This window comes from Phycodurus eques, chromosome 13 (genome assembly GCF_024500275.1).
Source record: "Phycodurus eques isolate BA_2022a chromosome 13, UOR_Pequ_1.1, whole genome shotgun sequence".
Classification (NCBI taxonomy): Eukaryota; Metazoa; Chordata; class Actinopteri; order Syngnathiformes; family Syngnathidae; genus Phycodurus; species Phycodurus eques.
In genome coordinates, this window is record NC_084537.1 from 9331307 (window position 1) to 9352410 (window position 21104).

Genomic DNA, 21104 nt, shown 5'->3' on the forward strand with positions numbered 1-21104 from the left:
GTGTTGATGCGTGCCTATAAGGGGCGTAGCAAGCAAGTAACTTCAGGAGCTGGAGTCGGTTGATCTGTGTGTGAGTATCTGGACGTGAGTTGTGGTCTACAGCAGCACCTTGCGAGTGTTCTCATTTTGCACTTGCGTGTTTGACTGTTTTTTTCCGTTCAATAAAGGGCTGAACATCTGTGACTGTGGCTCTCCTCGCAGTACCTTAAAGGCAGTTTAAGCGATTTAATAACAACAACAACACTTTGTCATTTTTGTTAAAACTGTCAAAATGACTTTGAAAATGATTTTTGAGACACCACCACACCCGAGGGAAAAAAAAACCCCACTAATTTATTTCTAATTCACTCTAGTAGCGGAGCAGCTGAAGCTTGCCTCGTACCTCAAATTTTGGCTTGTAACACTTAACACATTTAAAATAAATAAATACCAAGCAATGGCTGATAACTCAAAAAAAAAACTCCTAAGTTGCGGCACACCTAAGTAAGTCAAGGTACCACTTCAATTAGTTACTGTAATGCCTTTGCATGTGGGAAAGGAGAGCCAAAGTGTCTGAAGCACTTTTCAGCCATTTCTTGAGCACCAGGAGAATGGTAAAACACAAAAATCCCAGGACACTCGCACAGGAGCTGCTGTAGACCACAGCTCACGCAACCCCACCAGGCCCCGTATCTCAAAGGCACATGTACTGTATCTAACACAGACACTCAAACATTCTGTCCATTTAATGCCTTTTTTATGTTCAATTACACTTAGTGTGTGGTATATTTACAGTTTATACTATTATTATAATAGAGGTGATTGTTTAAAAACATTGAGGGGCGGGGGGTTGTCAGTTACTAGTGGTTTTAGGTTATGTATTGTTGTTTACTTGTTTTGTCACTATGGGATACGTGTCACTCGAAATACTGTTAGATTGAGCACTTGGACCTGCCGTGTAAATCCAGCCTAAGGTGCTGTAAATGTGTATGATTCTACGAAAATAAATAGGGTATTGCATTCAAAAACGTCACAAGGTCATAAATAAAGCTTTGCGTTCACCCCCCATATATAATAATAATAAATATTTTGCCCTTAAAGAAAGAAAAGAGTGTACTGAGATGACCCAATACATGCAGAAATGTCATTCTTAAGTAAAATTGTAATACTATACAGTTTCCATTTCCATTTCCAGGATTTTCCATTCAGGCTGCATGGCTAAACAGGTTGGCTGGCCTGTAGAATGCAAACCTAAAGACTAAATGGTTGGTAGATCATGTCTTGAGTAAATCTTTTCACCTTCATTTTACTATTTCAATTGTCATTCTGTTTTGGGGGGGGATCATCTCAGTGCAGCATAGACCAGTGATTCCTAACAACGTGCCCCGGGAAGCAATCCAAATTAGCTTAATTGGTGCCAAAAATGATCAGACTTCCAAATGAGTAATAACATTTGTAAAGTGAGAGGGGACATATTTCATTATTTCAGTATGCTAAGTCGTTACTGTCGGGTGGAAACCTTGTACGTCTAAATATGTTCAATTTCATATTTTTCCCACAAATCGATACTTTTGGTCTGTACCGATGCGGTCTGTTATTTTATTTACTTATTTGTTTCTGCATTATTCACCAATTTAAAGTGTGGAAAATAGCTTGAGCAAAAATGTATTAACTCCCTTGAATGCTCAACTGCCTTAAGTATTGTGAAACACAGCCTATTCCCTCAGTCTGGGGCAGCTGTGTGGCATTATGTCGCCTCAAAATTGATAGCCAGGATAATTCTTTAGATCATAAAAAGTCAAATTGATTAAATACATTGGTGTAAGCCTGTTTTGATAGAAATAGATGGCTGTAATCCTTCAGTGCAGAAGGTACTGGTCAGCCACAAAGGTAAGTGCATGGAGATTAATTGCCACCTGTTCCACTGCTTAATCAGCTGATTGTTTGTGTTTGTTTTTTTTTTTTTTTTTGGGGGGGGGGGGGGGGGGGGGGGGGGGGGGGAGATGAGAGGATTCCAACCGACACCAACGATATAATTTTTGTGGCCTTTTTGTTTGGTGGAGATGTAAAATTATGTGCCTTGACTCAATAAAAGCCCAGAAAAACAGTCATCGACGCATTAAAACAACTACAAACCATCCCCTTATAAGTTCATTGTCAAGCGTTAAAACAGCTACAAAGTAAACAAATTGACTTTTTGTTTACAAATGATACCAAGATATACCGAGGATGTCACAGGCTAGCACAACATATGACTATATGAGGATATTCACTTGTATATGTCATTTCTATAACAAAAATTAATAGCACTCAGACTTAGCCTACTACATAGAAGCTGAGGGAAAGAAGGTGAAGAAAGAGGGAGGCACTAGCAGCTGGGCGGAATTTGCCTTTTTATGATCGCATGAGAATGTAGTGCGAATTTAACCCCCCCCCCCCCCAAAAAAAAATTAATAAATAAAATAATAAAAAAGGTGAATTCTGGAACGTGCAAAACAATGAGAAACAAACGGAAAACACTCAATGCTACTATCGGAATGCAGGTCATACCTCACATGAAATGTTTTCCATAAATATTATTATTAACATAAAAGTAATTTAAATGTTACGGCTTGATTACGGCATAATCAATCTACCAATTGGACCTACTTTTTGTCTGCAATACTACTAAATTCCCATTAGCACAGGCTCCCGCATTACAAGTACATTTTCTTGTATTGCGCTACTAGTGACGATAATAAGTCAAAGATATACAAAGCAGCATTTTTTCCGGTGCATGAAAGACAGGATAGATCAAATTCACATAGAAACGTATGTATGTAGGAATGGAAAAAGCAGGAGCGACTGGACTGAAAGAACTCTTCCGTTTTTGTGTGGACATTCTCAATGTGTAGATTTAAAAGTAGGGTGCACACACTGATTTTGAACATATTCAGCAGCGAGTACACACACAACAATCGGGCCACGTTTGATCATTTTTCCTCTGTTGTAATTGAAGTCAGCAAAGGCCAGAATGTCAGATGTCCTGAGTGATTATCCTGGGGCGGAGGCTGGGTTAGAAGTGATTTCCCCCCCCCCCCCCCCCCCCCCCACCATGACCTGCTTAGAAAATGGTCCCTGCTGTGTTGGTCATCTGGAGTACAACACACATTATAAGAACAGTAAGCACCCGTGGTGATTATCAGCTCAAATCATGATGTGAGTACAGTACCCTGATTTTAAAAAATGCAAGAGACCCGCCACATGACGAGGACAAAAATCACCACGTGTGTTCTTATAGTGTGTGGCGTGATCGACATGATCAACACAGCACACATCACGAAATATCCGACAATCGCTATTATAAATATTGACCGGCTTTCACATTTACGACTGCCGGCCGTGACTATTTTCCAGAGCAGACCAGGGAGGAAAAATCACTCTAAACACACCACTGATAATTGCTCAGAAAAATATTTTTAAAAAAATCTTATAATCTGGATTTTGGTTGAAAACAAAGAAACAAACGAAAAAAAACAAAGCTTTGGTAATGCAACAACTCAACAAGGACGATAAAGTGCCGTGCAACAAAATTGGTCGGTAGTTCCATCACAAGTAACTAAAAGCATAAAGCAACAGAAAATAATGTTACTCTGTGATAATATGCACAAGGGATTATCTTTTTCTTCCCCCTCTTTTCAAGGCCAGGGTGTCGTCTTGCTCGACTTTGGCGGGGAACACATCAACATTCATGCTACCATAATTGAGCCGGCTTAAGGTCTATGTACTAGTACGCACTTTGTCCTCACTATTAAGACAATTCAGTGCAATAGACTAGTCGAACGACACTCTTACTAGTAACTTTTGTTTTCAACTACTGCATAAAATGTCTGCGCACTAGTAGGACAACTAAGTGTTAATAGTCAGCCGCATCTGGGCTACAAGTACTACTAGTCAAGTGCTAGTTGTTAATGGGTAGAATTTGATAATGTCACTAGTAGTAGTAGTACAATTCAGCGCACTCGTAGAACAACTGTGTCTAACTAGTAAAAACAAAATGTCCAGTACTAGTGGGACTTTTGGCCTTCTGGTATAGACCTTAAGAATAAATACTCAAACAATTTTATGTAAAGTAGTAGAATGACTAGGGCGCACTAGTAGAACGATTGTATCTTACTAGCAAAGTTGTTTCCACAAACTGTATGACGTGTCTGCACACCAGTAGGACAACTTTGGCATACTAGTAGGACAATTTCACTAGTGAGTCAAAAACTATTAGTGGGCATTTTGGTGGTACTTCTAGGGGCCAGGAGGCTATTTGTGTGTGACACATTCCTTCGAGTTGGGCCAAGAAATATTCGTGCAGAGTTTACGAGTACAGTTAAATTGCGTAGCCTACTAGTAAGCCCATAGTGGCATTAGTAGTGGAAACATATTACTAGTAAGACACAGTTATTCCACTAGTGCACCCCAGTCATTCTACTAGTGCACATTCTACTAGAAGCCTCCTGGACCGCACTAGTAGGACCAAAATTCCCACTAGCAGTTTTTCCTCACTAGTAACATGGAGTTGTCCTCCTAGCATGCCAACATTGTCCTTCCTACTAGTGAGGACAAAGAGCGTACTAGTAAATCAACCTTAAGCTGGATATCAAGGATTTCGAATAATTGCTCAAACATTTCATTTTAAACATCATGTATTCGGTATCTTTGATACTAATAGTAGGCCAAAATTGGCCCTAGTAGCCGAAATGTTTTTACAATGTTCTACAAGTCCTCTGAATAGTCGTACTCCCCGGGACAGAGCGTACTAGTACACGGATTAAGGATATCAAATAAATGCTTTCCATAGCCACGTGCTACTATTACATGTACCGTGATACCTCCGAAGCGAACCGGATACAAAACGATAGAATAGGCAGACTAGCGCTATCGTGCAGAGGAGCCCCACCACCCCCACCATCCCCACCACCCCCACCACCCCCACCATCGGGTGGCACTGTGTACAAAAATAACACACGCAATGGATTAGCCTGCTTACTAATAATAAAGAAGAGCTAACTACTTGTATATGACTATACACAGTGGTGTCAACATGCAGGTTTGTAAGAGTGATGGCATGTTATATATATTTAGGTTATTTCAGTGGTTTATGGATGTTTAAAATGGAGAGTTGGTGGCGTTTAGATTGTTGTATTGTGGGTGTTGTGTTGGCCATTTTCAAAGACGCCTGTGAAGAATCTCAAATCCTCTGGGCAACCGGCGCCAACTGGACTGACTTTCGTCTGGACAGTTTGGACCTGTGGGAGTAAAAAAAAAAAAAAAATCATCAATACAGTCGCAATGACAATGCACATTTTATTGACGTAAGTAGGAAGATTTTCCATGTGAACAGAAAGACGGTCATTTTGGTTTGGATGAATTCCAAGTCTTCCCACTAGGGAATTTGCCCAAATGAGCCCCAATCTAAAGCACGAATTCTCGACGGATGGATGACACTAAATTGTGAAAGTTTTTGGTTTTTGTGCCAATGTTACTTAATGTGGGTGGAGCATGGTGTCACAGTTGGATGATCATTTTTGAGGATTCACAATACTGGAAAAAGGGGGCAAGTTCTTGAAAAAAAAAAATAGCCCTTGACACCTGTTCACCCAAATCAACATAAAATTAGGTGGACATGTTAACCATGATAAGACCCATGCCTGAAATTTGAGTAGTCAGCCATTTTGGTTTGGAGCAGCCATTATGCACTCTGTTGCACTCCCTGGAAAGTTAGAATAAAAACTGCCCCTGGCACTAGTTTCTCTGATCGCTATGACATTTGGTGGGTATTTCGATCATGAAAAGAAACATGAAAAAGTCAAAAGGACCCATGCATGAAATGGTACAGGAAGTCGGCCATTTTGGTTTGAAGCAGCGATTACGCACTCAGTCACCCTCAGGAAAGTTTTAAAAAATTCGCCCGCAACACTAGTTTGTTTGAGCAACATGAAATTGGGTGGCCACAGCTTTCATAACCGGATGCACAAAAAAATCCCGAAATTTAAACAGAAAGTCGGCCATTTTCGTTTGAAGCAGCCATTACACACACGGTTACACCCAATGTGTCATGATCCCTGCCCTGCAGTTCCTCTTTTGGAGCTTGACACAGTGAAAAGTATGAAGAAGGGAAAAAAAAAAAAAAAAAAACTACACCCAAATGAGTCCTAATCATAAGTATTTAGCTTAGACAGATTGGCTGTGCAGAATTGCTTATCCTTTTTTGCCTATGCCATTTAATTTCATTCAACTTGATGCCAACTTCTAACACTCACCGGATGGTACCCGCCAGTAGAGGATTGAAGGCATAAAGCCAGTCGTGCATCTCTTTGTCATTGTTGGCCTGAAGCAGTATCCCACGATGCTCGGTGCACACAGAAAACGTGTTTGGAGTCTACAGACATAGAAAAAGAGCCCAAGTCACTCGTGACACTCATTTCACAAGGAATCTCTTGGATCCTTTTGGTTCGTACCCGCAGCAAGGTCTGCTTGTCTTCGCCGTATTCCACCTTGGCCGACGATAGGTTGATGACGGCTCGCTCGACGCTGTCCTTCTCGCTACGATACAGATAAACGTAGGGTCGGCGCACCACTACGTAGCGTTTTACCCAGCCGCTGGCGTGGGGCTCCAGAAAATGCAGGTATCCCTTCTTGGACACAATTGGGCTGTACATACAGTAACAACACAATGGGTCATGTGGTCAGTCAGCAAAGCCTTCAAAACACTATCATAAGCAAAGACCTGCACCCTATATTCTATTTGCTCCATGAAATTGTATTAATTTATTCACGACAGCCTATTATTTTGTAGCGTTTCTCTTGGCTGCACTGCTTCTAGTATGTGTATGTAGATGTAACATTTTTCTTGTCCAATCCGATTTCAGCCTTTTATGTGTTACCGTGTCAATTCTTGTCCAATCCGATTTCAGCCTTTTATGTGTTACTGTGTCAATCTACTCTGCCCAGGGCCTTCAGAATCAGTAATACTGGCCAATGTAACTATTAGTAATGGAACTGTTTCTTTAATCAATCAGATTTTAAATTAGTCTTCACAGGGCCGACCAGCTGGCCAAAAATAATGTCAACATTTAGGCATTTTTCTATCCTCTTACTGGTTGGTCGGATGAAAAACTTCATAAACAGCATCTCTGGTGGGTATGATTTGTTTTTGTCATGCTAGTAGCTAAATATTGATTCTGAAGTTCTCCAGATGATGTACATGGCACAGTCACATGCTGTTATGTTGTGTTTTTGTATAGTTTTGATGGTTTCTATGATAATGACGTGATAATGGTGGTAGGTGAGGTGGATTACCGGCATTACCAGACAACTAGCAACCCTTTATTGCTCAGTGACTGTTTTTTTTTTTCAATGTCTTTATGTCTCAAAAGTGTTCTCTGTCAATTGACTGTCTGTTGTCGTGTGTTGAATTGAATACTTGTTAAAGCACAAACAATGTGTGTGTGCAATCATCCCGACCTGACTCGTAGTTCCTGTATGTCTGGAACAAAGCTGCAGCCTTTGAGAGCTTTTTTTCTGTCCACTGGGCTAAACGGGTCCAGATCAGGGGTGGATGCTCCCGAACCGGGCTCCGCGTGTCTACGACATAAATGACAATTATTGCAACAAAGTGAAGCGTGTGCATACAAATCACAAAAGAGGCTTTCTGAGATGTGAATTTATCCATCCAGCAAGTTTCTGTAGCGCTTGTCTTCATTAGGGTGGCGGGTGAGCTGGAGCCTATCCCAGCTGACTTTGAGGCATGAGGCGGCGTACACCCTGGACTGGTCACCAGCCAATAGTGGGGCACATATAGTCAAACAATGATTCACACCTAAGGACAACTGAGAGTTTTTATTCAACCTAACATGCATGTTCTTGGAATATGAGAGGAAGCCGGAATTTGAGCCCAAAAATAAAATGTGTGATTTCACACCATTTTTTCAATTTAAAGAGGACAACAACAACTAAAGACATATATCCCTGGCATGACGCCAAAACCTCTTTTGTAGTCCAAATTTGGTCAATTTCATATTTTTACCCAAATTGATACTATTGGTCAGTCTCCACGTGGGTCTGTCATTCTTATTATTCCCCAATCTAAAGTGTTGAAAATGACTTCTTGATGATGCTATGTTGATGGCTTAACAAACTGCGTTTTTTTTTTTTTTTTTGGGGGGGGGGGGTTCCTGAAAAGTGATGTTTTTGGAGATGCAGGGAACAGTTTTAATGTACTGTAATTTCAAAATCATCTTACAACATTACCCTTAAAATCAATAGTTTACAGATAATTAGATTTTGAAAAAAATGACAGAAAATGCACTTCAACGTGCACATACGGCAAAGAAGAAATTTAGCTCTTCCTTGACAAAGTCTATCTCTCTCAGTGGAAATGCACCACTTCAACATAATTCTTTGGACCAATTGCTGTACTCCTTTCCTATTTGTACAGGGCTTTGGCAGCATCTGACAGCATCTCGGGGATATCATCAAGAGCACAGAAGCCGCGAACAGGAATAGCCTGGGAAGAAATCAAATAGGTGAATTTGTGAAGAGTAAACAGTGAATATGTGGGGATTACAGCGGATCCCTGTTATTCGCAGGGGATAGGGATGGAGTGAAAATTTGCCAAGAATTGATGCCCCCTGATAAAAAGGTTTGTGATCATCTTAAGATGCTGTAAGATTGTGGAAAACACTACTTCAGTCTAAACACAACTCCTCAACTCACTTCAACATCCTTCCTTGACACCAAGATGCCGCCAGATAGGGCCAAAGCAATACTATTATTGCTTTCGCCTGAGCACAAAATATAAGTTTCTCAGCGAACAACTGTTACTCGGTTCCCCCCCCCAAAAAAAAAATCAGCGAATAGGCAAAATTCCAAATATGATTATGTAGAGTTTCAGTATACTGTCAGCTGCATACAAATAAAGCAAAATTAGTTGACATTTTATTAAAACTGCTGTCAATAATACGAGCTAAATTTAAAACATGTAAACAAATAAATAAATAAATAAATAACAGTATTTTACAGAAAAAGGAGATTATCACTTTTTCTGTACCGCACAAACTCTCAAAATAATTGAGAGTGTGTAATTTGGCAATTTTTAAATTTTTAATAATGTGTAATTCGGCACTACTTTTCAATCTCAATTGAACAATAAAAAAAAATAAAAATAAAAAAACCTATAAATGGATGTAATATTGATAGGTAAGAGTCCCACACCTGATGTCATAGTGTCCCTCGATCAGCGAAGGGCAGGTGGAGGACGGCGTGAGCGTGCTCAGCGTGGAAATGGACGCCTCCCTCATTAGCGACACCGATATCTCGGAGAGCTTCGGAGACACACGGACACGCATGGAGAGAAATGCACACGCGGGACGACACGGCACATATGCAAACACACACCATAGCACACACGCCAGCGTTCAAGAACTGGTCAATTTGTAGCATCGTATTGTCTCGCTAGACTAAGAGCCCCTTAGGTGCTGTTAAAATAGCCATGCAGGAGTAACATGGAAAGTTAGTCGGAAGCGAAGCACGTCCCTAGGAATTTGTATAAGGAGTTATTAAATTATGTGTGACTTCGGAAGACAGGCTTAAATTGAAATCAACACTAGCGTAGGCAAATAAAAGTGTATGACATGAAAGGAGACATTTTTTCCTGACAATTTAAAAGGTGTAATACATTGTTTCACATGCATTAAATAGAATGTGAGGAATTAAATAGTTTTTGCGCTTTTTTTTTTACTTCACTTCAAGGGACATTGTACTGCTTCTTCTGGTGTGCGTGCTTTGGCCACCTGGGAGCAGTACAATACGGATATGCATGAAGTTGGGAAAAACTCTGCAGTAAGTCGCAGTAATATTAGTTGCCTTTTGCAGAGGATAAAGAATATATATATATGCCTGTGAAAATTGTTATATTATGTGTGTACATGTGTTGCGCCACCCGTTTGTGTTCAAATATCTGTTGCTTCCAGGGTTGTAACACTGAGAGACCAATGCTATTTGTTTGACCGTCTATGGTGTTTTGCATTGTGTGTTAGCATTAAGCTAACTAGTGACAAAGTTATGTGGTTGTTTTAAATACACAACATGCAATTGTCTTTGTTTTATGCTTAGTTTAACAGTAAATTTCAGCTGGTTTATGGCATTAAACAGGTTGAAGCCTCTTTTTTTGATGAAGTGTTTACTATTTGCCAAACTGCTGCTTGTTGTGCAGTTGAGTTCACTGGCATCACACAGTGCTCAAATCTCAAATAATGTGTTCGCAATTCAAAGCAAAAAAATCAGTCAACAGATTTTGCATATCTTGAAAAAGTCGGGTCACTCATATTTCAAAGCACCACTGTAAGTGCTGCTTACCAGAAGGTAACACCGTTGGCCAACATTAATGTGCGTGTCTGGCAAAACCCACTGCAGCTCTGCTTACCTTTTGGCTGTGACATAATAGCAGGGGGGTGTGGGTGTTTCTGCATGATAGTGTGTATTTAGTTGAAAGTGGCTCTGGAGCTTCTCCCTGCCTGGGTGGCCAATCATGTGCAGAGAAACTTGCTTAGGGCAGTTATTATGTCCATCCATCCATCCATTTTCTGAGCCGCTTCTCCTCACTAAGGTCGCGGGCGTGCTGGATCCTATCCCAGCTGTCATCGGGCAGGAGGCGGGGTACACCCTGAACTGGTTGCCAGCTAATCGCAGGGCACATACAAACAAACAACCATTCGCACTCACAGTCAAACCTACGGGCAATTTAGAGTCTCCAATTTATGCATGTTTTTGGGAAGTGGGAGGAAACCAGAGTGCCCGGAGAAAACCCACGCAGGCACGGGGAGAACATGCAAACTCCACACAGTCGGGGCCGGGGATTGAACTCGGGTCCTCAGAACTGTGAGTCGGCCACCGTGCCCAGTTATTATGTAAATATGCCAAACTGTGATGTCACATTTAGGCTAAATCGAGAAGCGCTCGCTCAGTGATACATCTGGAAATATTCAGACAACGTAGTATTTACCTATCTTTATTTAATTTGACTCTTGATGGATAGGCAGCCACTATTTGTATACAAGCTATTAAAAAGTCACTTTTCCATAATATGTCCCCTTAAGTTTTTATCTGATGCTCTAGAACGTCACATATGGTCCCTCCAAAAAAAAAAACCCTTGACAGTCATATTTTTTTCCTAATAAAGATAGGGAAGACTTTTGAATAATATAAAACAAATGAAAATTTTGTTACACTTTGTAAAGATCCAGTACAGGATCGTCTAATAATATGAATAGAACGCAGTGACAAGGTAAGTAAAAAAAATAAAAGATATTGAGAGATGATTGGAAAAAAAAAAAAAAAGACAGAAAAGAATTTGTGATGAATCAGTACTAAGTGGATCTAATGGAGAGCAGGGCTTGGTCACTGAAGGTTTCCGAGGGAATTACGGGCCGGATTAAAAGGTTTGGGCAGGGGCTCACCTTGCTCTCACTGGCACTGCTGCTCACCTGGCTGTAGTCCCTGTTGAAGGTGTGCATCAGCAGACGCAGACACTGGGGGTGGGGGATTTGGGTAAATTATATTAAATGTCTAAAAAGAAGACTGATGAGATGAGTTCCAGAGGCCTCACCTTGGCAGCCAGCTCCCTCTGCCTCTGGTTGGGGCTGTCCAGTGCTGGGCTCCTTGCGGGACTCTGGCTATGGAGTGGACTCTTGGCAAAATCGCCGATGTCACCGCCCTTGTAGAGAGCATCCTGGCCGGCCAGCAGTGTGGCCTCCAGCTTCTCCCTCAGGAGCAAGTAATGCCGGGTCTTCTCCACCTGAAAAAGAGCACATAGTAGATGCAGATCAACAATTTGTGGTGTTGCGTAAGGCTTGGCTTTTGACCTTATGTTATTGTGTATTTATACATCATATCATTTCATTAATGAACATTGGGTGGTTCCGTATCACTTAAGTGGGCATTTCAGTAGTCACATTGCATTAAAACTAAATAAACTGGCTATTATTTTGATAGAGGCTCCACAACGACAAAGTGAAGAAATGATATTCGGCATTCCACAAGGATGCATTCTCAACCCTCTGTTATTTACCTTTAAAGCCTGCATTTGTATGAATTTATTCAAGATTGTTAACTTGCCACTTGTAGATTTCTCAAAATATTTTATTTTTTTTAGTTTGCTAACTCAATCCAACCTAGATTTCAATTGTTTCATTAAGTCAAATAAAAATCATGCAATTCTTTTTACATTTCATAACAGTTTCCTGGTTTCATGATAAAAGCTCTCTTGCATTGTTTGACCAATCTATACAAATGATCTGTCTATTGAGAATTCTGAATACAGCTTCTGGTACCATGTCAACCAGAGGTAGAGCCAAGGCTACTCAGTGTCGCCCACCTAGCCACTTTGTTGTTGTATTTAATGATTTTTCTGACCTCTCTAGGGACTATTTTTCCACAAAGGTGACTAGCAACAAATCTAGCTATAGCTACAGTATATAGCTTTATCTTTATGTGGTGTTACTGGAGACTTCTGGAGAGAGCAGCGAGAGCAGGAGATGTTTATTGTTCCAAGTACTGGTATAGACTGCAGATGAAGGGCGTTTGTGTGACTCTACTACTGGTTACTGACATTAAAAATCCCGAAACATACACAAATGTCTAATCTTGATTAAAAAACATAATCTAGAGAAGAAGAGGGTACTTCATCGTATAAAGGAGAATGAACTATTACAGTGGACTGTTCATAGGTCTGTCTCACAGACAACGCTGGGTGCTGACTCTGAAGTTTTGCGCAGACTCAATATAATATCAATATTGAACATGTTTAACATTCGCAATTATCAGTACCAACCATTTCGGAGTTAGTTGTGAAGGAAAAAGGAAAAACACACACCCCACCACAATGGCTCAGGATAATCTTTCAGAGATACGCGACTATCGGGGCTTTGCTGACTTTAATCGCAAGGGAGGGAAAATGCGCAACTTTGTTCACGATTGTCGGTAAGTGTGTACTCCCATTATCCCACCTCCTGAAGTAAGCTGAGTTTCTCCAACTCCCACTGGTGGTCCAAAATGAGGCTGTCACTGCGAGGCCTCCATCCGGCCAGGTTCTCCTCTCCTCGGACGTACGCCACTGAGGTGTCCAGCACTCGTCTGCGACGCCGCTGCATGCCTGAAGTTGAAATTTAATACTTTAAAATAAGAAAAAAAATATGAATGACTTTTGAATTTGTGGTTGATGTACGCATTCTCTTACCTGGACTCCCGTTGTCAGCCACATAGCAGAGTGTCACCTTGTAGACTCCGGTGACACGGTTACTGAAAGAGGGTGGTTATATATGTAATTTAACAACAAATTCCATTCAAAAACAGGTAAGTCAGACAATTGTGAGGATTCTAAACCTCTCTGAAGGCCTGAGGCAGCCTGTACTGAAGAGGTTTCGGATGGAACGAGATGCGGGAAGCTTGGTGTCGCGGGAGTAAAACACCATGCAAAAATCTTTGGTGATGACTGTCGGTTGAGTGCAGTTCTCCATCTGGTTAAAAGATACACAACACCAGTAAAACTCATCCAACTATCCATTTTCTACAGCATTTTTTCTCATTAGGGTGGTGGGTGATAAGTATTACCTCCAGATAGGCTGAGAGGGTGATGTAGATCTTCTCTCCATAGGGGGTAACTCTATTCAGGAGTAGGGAGTTGTGCATGGAGCTGTCCCATGCTGCCTCAAATCGGTAGAAAGTTCTGATGTTAATAAAAAAACAAAAAAAATCGCTGTTAGGATTTCGTGCAAATGTTTTTGAAAGGGGAAATGAGTCTGCCACTTGGAAAAGAAATGGTAAGCAATCAGTAAGACTGATAAAGATATACCTATGATCAATTCCCAAGGAGACGCTGCCATTGGGGAAGAAAGAAATAGGAAATGAAACATTAAAGGGCAAAATTAAATTAATGCAAAAAAAAGAAGCATAGACGTAGGTTAAGAAATAGAGGCAAACATTTGATAAAATGTTAGTTGACAACAGTATAATACAGAAGTTCCTCCGTTTACGATGGAGTTTTGTTCCGAACACGCTGTACCGCAACAACTGACGCTAACACAGTAGTAAAGTGAAGATTACAGTAAGATTTGCATGAAAAACAATATAAATATAAAATAGTCAAACGAAAAACGTTAAGTCAGATGGTAACTGAGAGTTGTTCTGTGTTACGACGCATTCTAACGCCGCTGAGCAAGCAAGTTCATTACGTACCGATCGTAACCTCGGCATGTCGTATGTCAGGACTGTCGTAAACCGAGGACCCCCCTTAAGGTCCAGTGCAACTAGGAATATTCATAGCGCTTCACTTTTGCCACATTTCTTTTATGTTATAATGGCACATCAGAGGTGCTGCAAAGGGGAATGGGCAGAACTGACCAAATAAGTATGCCAAGCTTGTCCCATTGTATTTAAAAAGACTTGAGGATATAATTTCTGCCAGTATATCTGATTCCTTTTCTTCTTTTTTTTTTAAAGGGGTGTTGTGTGTAGAACTTGGAGGGGGAAAAAACAATTAATTTCAGAGTAAGGCTGTAACATAACAAACTGTGGAAGTAATGAAGCGCTGTGAACACTTTCTACATACAGTCACATTATTATATATTCTATACAAAATAGGTTTACTGGGAAGAAAAATGCATACTTGTCATCATGTTTTGGCCAGAAATATCCGGAAGACAGGATGTTCAATGAGAGGATGTTGGGGTCTATGATGGTCTCATCAGCCTCCGGAGTGTTTCGGATGCGACCTGGTTTTGAATAAATACAAAAAAAGATTATTAAGATTATTAATAGCAGGGGGAAAAAAATGTAATCCTTGAGATGACATTTCTCTGGACACTCACCAATAACCAGCTCCTTTACCTCCTTCCATTCAATGTCGTTCCCGCTTTCATGAGCGATGGTGACTGTGATCCTCCTCTGAATACCCTGCAGGGTCGGGAAAAAGACAACTTGATTATGCTGATGGAAAAACTTGATATCAGCCCTGTCCACAATAGATTGTAATGCAGAATTACAGAATCTTTCAACCAAGGCCAAATTTAGATAAGGAAACAAAGATTACACATACATGCACAAGTGTGGTACCCCCTCTGGTTTGCATACCTTAGCCTGATGGTGGCAGTTGCAAGACACAAGTAGAGTTGATTGATGAGGTAAAGAAGAAGTAGCAAACTAAACTAAAGCCTAATTTTTTTCCACGGAGCAGAGAGAATATATGCCTGCTATTACTGTTGTGTGTTATACGATATGTTACTTGTGTTAAAGTAACCATTGTTTTATGGTTTAAAATGACCGCAATAGTGGTGGTAATTTACATTAGCTTGTCTATGGCATTCCCCATTGCACTGTATGTCATAATTTAGCAGTGTCGCCAAGATTACTTTGAAAATCTAGTTGGTTACAATTAGTGTAAGTAGTGTAACTATTTCAATTAATTTCTCAAAGTACTATAACTAGTTACATTTGATTACATTTTAATTACGTGTCTTAATTTTGAATAAATGCACAAACAGGACCCATGAATCTTTCCTCCCCCCCCAAAAAAAGTTAATTAAAACTATACATCATTATTTTGGAGTTAACCACATATTTGTTATTTACTCAAATAATAAGATGATTAAACATGAAATGTTAATTTAAAAATGTGTTTGTTGCATTATATGTGTACAGCACGTGGAAAACATGATAAAACGTTGACTTAATGTCAAATAAGCACAATAGCACTTCATAACAACCCATAATAAGTGATGACATTGCTTCATTAAAGAAAAAAAAAGTCCAAAATTCTAAAACTGAAAACTTTTCAAAAGTCAATGTTCTGTTATGTGTTCAAAGGTTAAACAATAGATTATGAATGTAACCTGGTGCAACCTTTGCAAAATCTCAAACTCGTAGTCAACTCATACTTCAAGATCATTACCAAGTCGAATAAGTCTTGCGCAGAATGGCACATGACCAGAGAGAGCCAATCACAACCGTTGGCCTTAGAAGGAGGAAGTTGATGAAAAATACAGAGCTTTTGTGGTGTTTTTTTAGATGTAACAAATTGTAATGATTGAAAGTTATGTCACGGATTAAAACTACGTACATTTTGTAATTCAATTATGTAATGTCGTTAGATATAATTTTTTCCTTCTTAACACTGGCATTAAGATAGCAGATTTACATTTGTCAAATGATAATGGCAGGGGTGCTGTGTTGAAAGTACATTGAATGAACATTTATGGTGACAAATGAAAAGCTTGAAGCAAGACCACTTCGCCTCTCATTTGGAGAACAATAGCTATCTGCCGAACTAACCATTTTGGTGAGTTAAAGAGACGCTAACAATATACAAGAACGTGTCGCTCCTGGAATCGGGAAAATACGAAAATAAGCAGCATCCTTGCTTAAGCCACAGAGGTAAAAACTAGGGAAAAAAGGTGTGGCTTATAGTTCGACCTTTATCATAGCTTTCTTGTTCAATAGCTTTATTTGACTACTGGATTTTATTTAAAAGAACATTTATTTTCCCCTTTCCATGACTATAACATGATGTGTTCAGACCTGATGCAGGAGGTACGTGCCGTGGCAGGGCATCCCGCCTCGGTGGTCGACAACAGCTGGGATGTAGCTAGAGACAGGAAGACAACCAACACATGGAAAAGTTGATGTACGAGTTCACGCATAACAAACCACTCCGTTTTTTAATCTGGCCCACCGAACATTTGTATTATGGAGAGTCTTGTAATATTTGTTGCATTAATTTAGCCATTTTTTTCCCTTAAAATTGGTCAATTAAAATGTATATATTAATTTTATTTGTTGTTTATTTTTATTTTTATAAAAAAATAGATAATTTATTTGTACTAAAAAAATTCATAAATATTGGCAGAACATAACATTTTGCATACACATTTAATAATTGTAAATAATTGGTTAATTCATTATAGTTGTAAAATAATTGGTTATTTCATTTTAATTACATTAATGATACATAATACACTTAAAACATGAGAATCCATTATTTTTCATTATTTAAAATAGCAATTTTTATAAACTGTACACATTTAATATTTTCAATTGTTAAATAATTGATTAATGAATAATAATTTAATAAGTTTTTAAAATGAGAATCTATTATTGTATTACTAAAATAAGAAATTTTACATATACAGTACATGTATGTATTATTTATAAAGTAATTGGGTTGGTTAATTAAATACAAGTAAATTAATTATGAATAATAACATTACTAAATTAATCTTTTTATTCTGTATTCTTTTTATTATTATTATTTATTATTCAAATTCAGTATTTTACATACACATTTTAACTTATTTCTTTTTTCTTTCTACATCATCATCAAAGACCTGGCCCATCTGTTCGTTTGCCCACCCCTGATTTAGGGAGACTAGAGTCCATTGTTCCTGAAGGAATTCTGCTATTCAATCGCAGCAGAAACAAGTGTTAAATACAGCCAACATGGAAAATAAAAATGGTATGTGAATATGTTGTATAAAAGAAGTGAATTGTAAAAACAAGATCATATCTTCTGGGAGAATGTGATGGAAATCAAACTCACTCTCCGCTGGCTTCCAGCTCACAGATCTCAAAAAAGGCCATGAGGTCATATTTGGAGTGACAAGGTCCGGCGGCAGAGCGGGTCAGAGTGCTGAGTTTGGTGGCTGGTACTGAAACAGAAAAGACATATTGGTAGTCCTAATAGGCGCTTTTTCCCCCCACCTCTGTAAATGATGACATGACATTAAAAAGATATAACTAGAGAGAGTTGGAGAAAAAGATTTAATGAGATTTAGTTATGATCCAAAATTATTTTTTATTTAAAAACAGTCATTTTCACCCAAGCCACTACAAGAGTAGATGACAGAATACTGATGAAGTATATGAGCTTCTGACACATCTTGCTATATTTTACAACATTGTTTTTTTTTTTGTATTTAGGGACATTCCCATGCTGGATCACTTGGTAGTGCTCAAAAATGCTGTAGCGGTAGTGATCTATTTTACCTACGGATGGGCAGGCCCATATATGGAAAGCGCGCAGGTCGATAGAGAAAGGAGAAAGCATGCGGGGTTGGAAGGAGGCCGGACAAGCATTTAGGCTTTTTTGTAATGCTGAATTGCAGCGTTAGGGGACGCCAGAAATTGCGAATTATAGCTTTAGTGACTTATTAAAGCGGAAAAAAATAGGGACGACAGGTACATGAACTAGGAAGCATTAATGAATATGACACAACAGATTTAGAGAAGAAAACTAGTCCCAAACAGTGGCCCTATTTAAGATACTTTTTTTGATGTTGTCAGCCACAAGAATGATTTATGTTGAATACACTGTGCCAGCATAAAAATCACGAGCTTCTCCAGTTCAAAAATTCTCCATCTAATTGGGAAGTGTATTTTTTTTACCTCACTTGTTATCATTAGCTAATTTTGTTGTTGTTAGTCAGTTCACAACATTAGCAAAGCTCTGGGATCATATTTTTATACATAGCGTGTCCAGTGACATAATGTATAACTAGCACTATGCTAGTTAATAAAAGTGGCAAAATATTTTGTGTGCAGAGAAGCTTTTTTCCATTGTATCAAGTTATAAAAACAGGTATTGTATATACAGTAATTGACAGTAAAAAAAATAAAATAATAATCATCATTTTTACTTTTGTACTTAAGTTTCAGAGTCTGTACTCTTTTTTTTTTGTTTGTTTTTTTACTGCTACTTGTGAAAGTTGAGTGAAAAACAGCGTGAAGCAATTAAGAGAGCTTCAATGCGACCTTGGCATAATGCGCTACATAAGCCAGCTAAACTATAAATAAACCAACAAGGTTTAGCATTTCACATTGGTTTAACAAAACAAACAACATAAAATGCAACAGAACAGTTGAATTCGTGGAAAAAGTAACACACATTTTAGTGAAAACTACCAACACAGCGTTAGCATGGTTACCCCTCCAGGACCTTGAAATGCTTCTTACGAAGTCACCCCTTCGTTGCCCGAGCGGTGTGTTTGGGATCGTTGTCATGCTGAAAGACCCAGCCACGTTTCATCTTCAATGCCCTTGCTGATGGAAGGAGGTTTTCACTCAAAATCTCATGATACATGGTCCCATTCATTCTTTGCTTTACACGGATCAGTCGTCCTGGTCCCTTTGCAGAAAAACACCCCGAAAGCATGATGTTTCCATCCCCATGCTTCACAGTAGGTATGGTGTTCTTTGGATGCAACTCAGTATTCTTTCTCCTCCAAACACGACAAGTTGAGTTTTGACCAAAAAGTTCTACTTTGATTTCATCTGACCATATGACATTCTCTTCTGGATCATCCAAATGCTCTATAGCAAACTTCAGACGGGCCTGAACATGTACTGGCTTAAGCAGGGGGACAGGTCTGGCACTGCATGATTTGAGTCCCTGGCGGCGTAGTGTGTTACTGATGATAGCCTTTGTTACTTTGGTCCCAGCTCTCTGCAGATTTTTGCTCACCGTTCTTGTGATCATTTTGACCCCACGGGGTGAGATCTTGCATGGAGCCCCAGATAGAGGGAGATTATCAATGGTCTTGTATGTCTTCCATTTTCTAATAATTGCTCCCACAGTTGATTTTTTCACACCAAGCCGCTTACCTAATGCAGATTCAGTCTTCCCAGCCCGGTGCAGGTCTACAATTTTGTTTGTGGTGTCCTTTGACAGTGTTTGACGGTGTCTTGGCCATAGTGGAGTTTTTAGGTGACCAAATACTTATTTTGAACCATAATTTGCAAATAAATTCTTTAAAAATGTTTTTAAAAAAACAATGTAATTTTCTGGATTTTTTTTCTCATTTTGTCTCTCATAGGTGAGGTATACCTATGATGAAAATTACAGGCCTCTCTATCTTTTTAAGTGGGAGAACTTGCACAATTGGTGGTTGATTAAATACTTTTTTGCCCCACTGTATATTATCATCTTGTGGGCATGTCACAACTATATGGTGGCCAAAATAAAATTACCAAGTCATGCCTGGAGCTCTGTACATGTTAGTGGATTTATTCTCTAGAACTGTTTTTTTTTTTTTTTTTCAATGAAACACAATAGAGAAATTGATTTGTTTGAAGGTGGTCCACCTCACATTCTCCATCCACGGCACAGCATTGCTTCTCTGCCCTCAATTACTTTGTAATTATATCGATTTTGTTTTTTCAGTGTAAAGTTAGACATTAATTAAGCACCTTCTAAGCAGGATAGTTTATAAATATCTCAACAATAGATTCATAACACTCTTGATCTCGACTGAATTTACCAAACCATAAAAGGAAAATGCATTAAAGAAAATTGCACAACTTCTATTGAGTTAAAATAAAATACAATGAAGTTAAATCTGTCCAAATCTAACTGTCCAATGATGAGACAAGATGGAAAGGAAGTGAAAAGGAATTGAACCACTTTTTAAATACAAATTAAGATTTCAAATCCTCATATTTTTAGTCAAATTGGACTACTTTTTGATTTCCTTAGTCCTCTGTCAAATCAAACAAGTTACCTTTGTGTTTTAAGCAAAACAAGATATTCATGGACTTTTGGAAAAGTCATTAAGACATTATTGCCTATTTTCTGACATGTTTGGAATCAAAAACTAACCCAGTCATTCTCAATGAGTGCCTGGTGTGCCCAATTTGAAATCCTAAGGCCCCCCAAAACCTTTAATCAAAACTCTGATCAACATATGAGGCTAGAATCAATAAATTTCCAAACAATGTTCCATAAATACAGTATGTGGAAAGCAGTGAGTGGCTTTGCTTAGCACATTCAAACAGCTAGCAAGCAAGCTGATACCCTGTAGGTCACAATATCAGCTTTTCATCAGGGCTCCGATTACACTTTAGGACACATAGTGTATCAAGATGCTAACTTTTGATTTGGAGGTATCGTGACAGGCAGGTGATTTGATTTGGCACGTCCCCGGGCACCTAAAGCCCGAGGCACGCCCGTGGTACAGACTGTGAGTACTTTTGCCACCTCTGCATTGAGCATTTCATTGTTCTGTCTGTCACTACTCGGAATACATAGCTGAAAAAAGATACTTTAATTG

The 21104-nt window shown here is 39.1% G+C and overlaps 1 protein-coding gene across 7 annotated transcripts in view; it reads right to left on the minus strand.

Moving 5' to 3' along the window:
• Positions 1–1970: 1970 nt before the first annotated feature.
• The window catches only part of kif1ab (kinesin family member 1Ab), a 44963-nt gene continuing 25829 nt past the window's right edge, over positions 1971–21104 (minus strand). For 4 of the 7 annotated variants that reach the window (XM_061693115.1, XM_061693110.1, XM_061693113.1 and 1 more), the window contains 16 exons: positions 17600–17708; positions 16582–16648; positions 14877–14961; positions 14675–14780; positions 13862–13885; positions 13621–13735; positions 13393–13526; positions 13247–13308; positions 13017–13162; positions 11618–11806; positions 11469–11540; positions 9226–9335; positions 7477–7596; positions 6471–6663; positions 6273–6391; positions 1971–5258 (listed from right to left, as the gene is read on the minus strand). In XM_061693115.1, coding sequence (XP_061549099.1) covers positions 5201–5258; positions 6273–6391; positions 6471–6663; positions 7477–7596; positions 9226–9335; positions 11469–11540; positions 11618–11806; positions 13017–13162; positions 13247–13308; positions 13393–13526; positions 13621–13735; positions 13862–13885; positions 14675–14780; positions 14877–14961; positions 16582–16648; positions 17600–17708 — 1709 coding nt within the window. In that variant the 3' untranslated portion in view covers positions 1971–5200. Of the gene's footprint in view, positions 5259–6272; positions 6392–6470; positions 6664–7476; positions 7597–9225; positions 9336–11468; positions 11541–11617; positions 11807–13016; positions 13163–13246; positions 13309–13392; positions 13527–13620; positions 13736–13861; positions 13886–14674; positions 14962–16581; positions 16649–17599; positions 17709–21104 lie in introns of all 7 variants that reach the window. The other 3 variants (XM_061693116.1, XM_061693114.1, XM_061693112.1) reach the window with 2 other exon arrangements.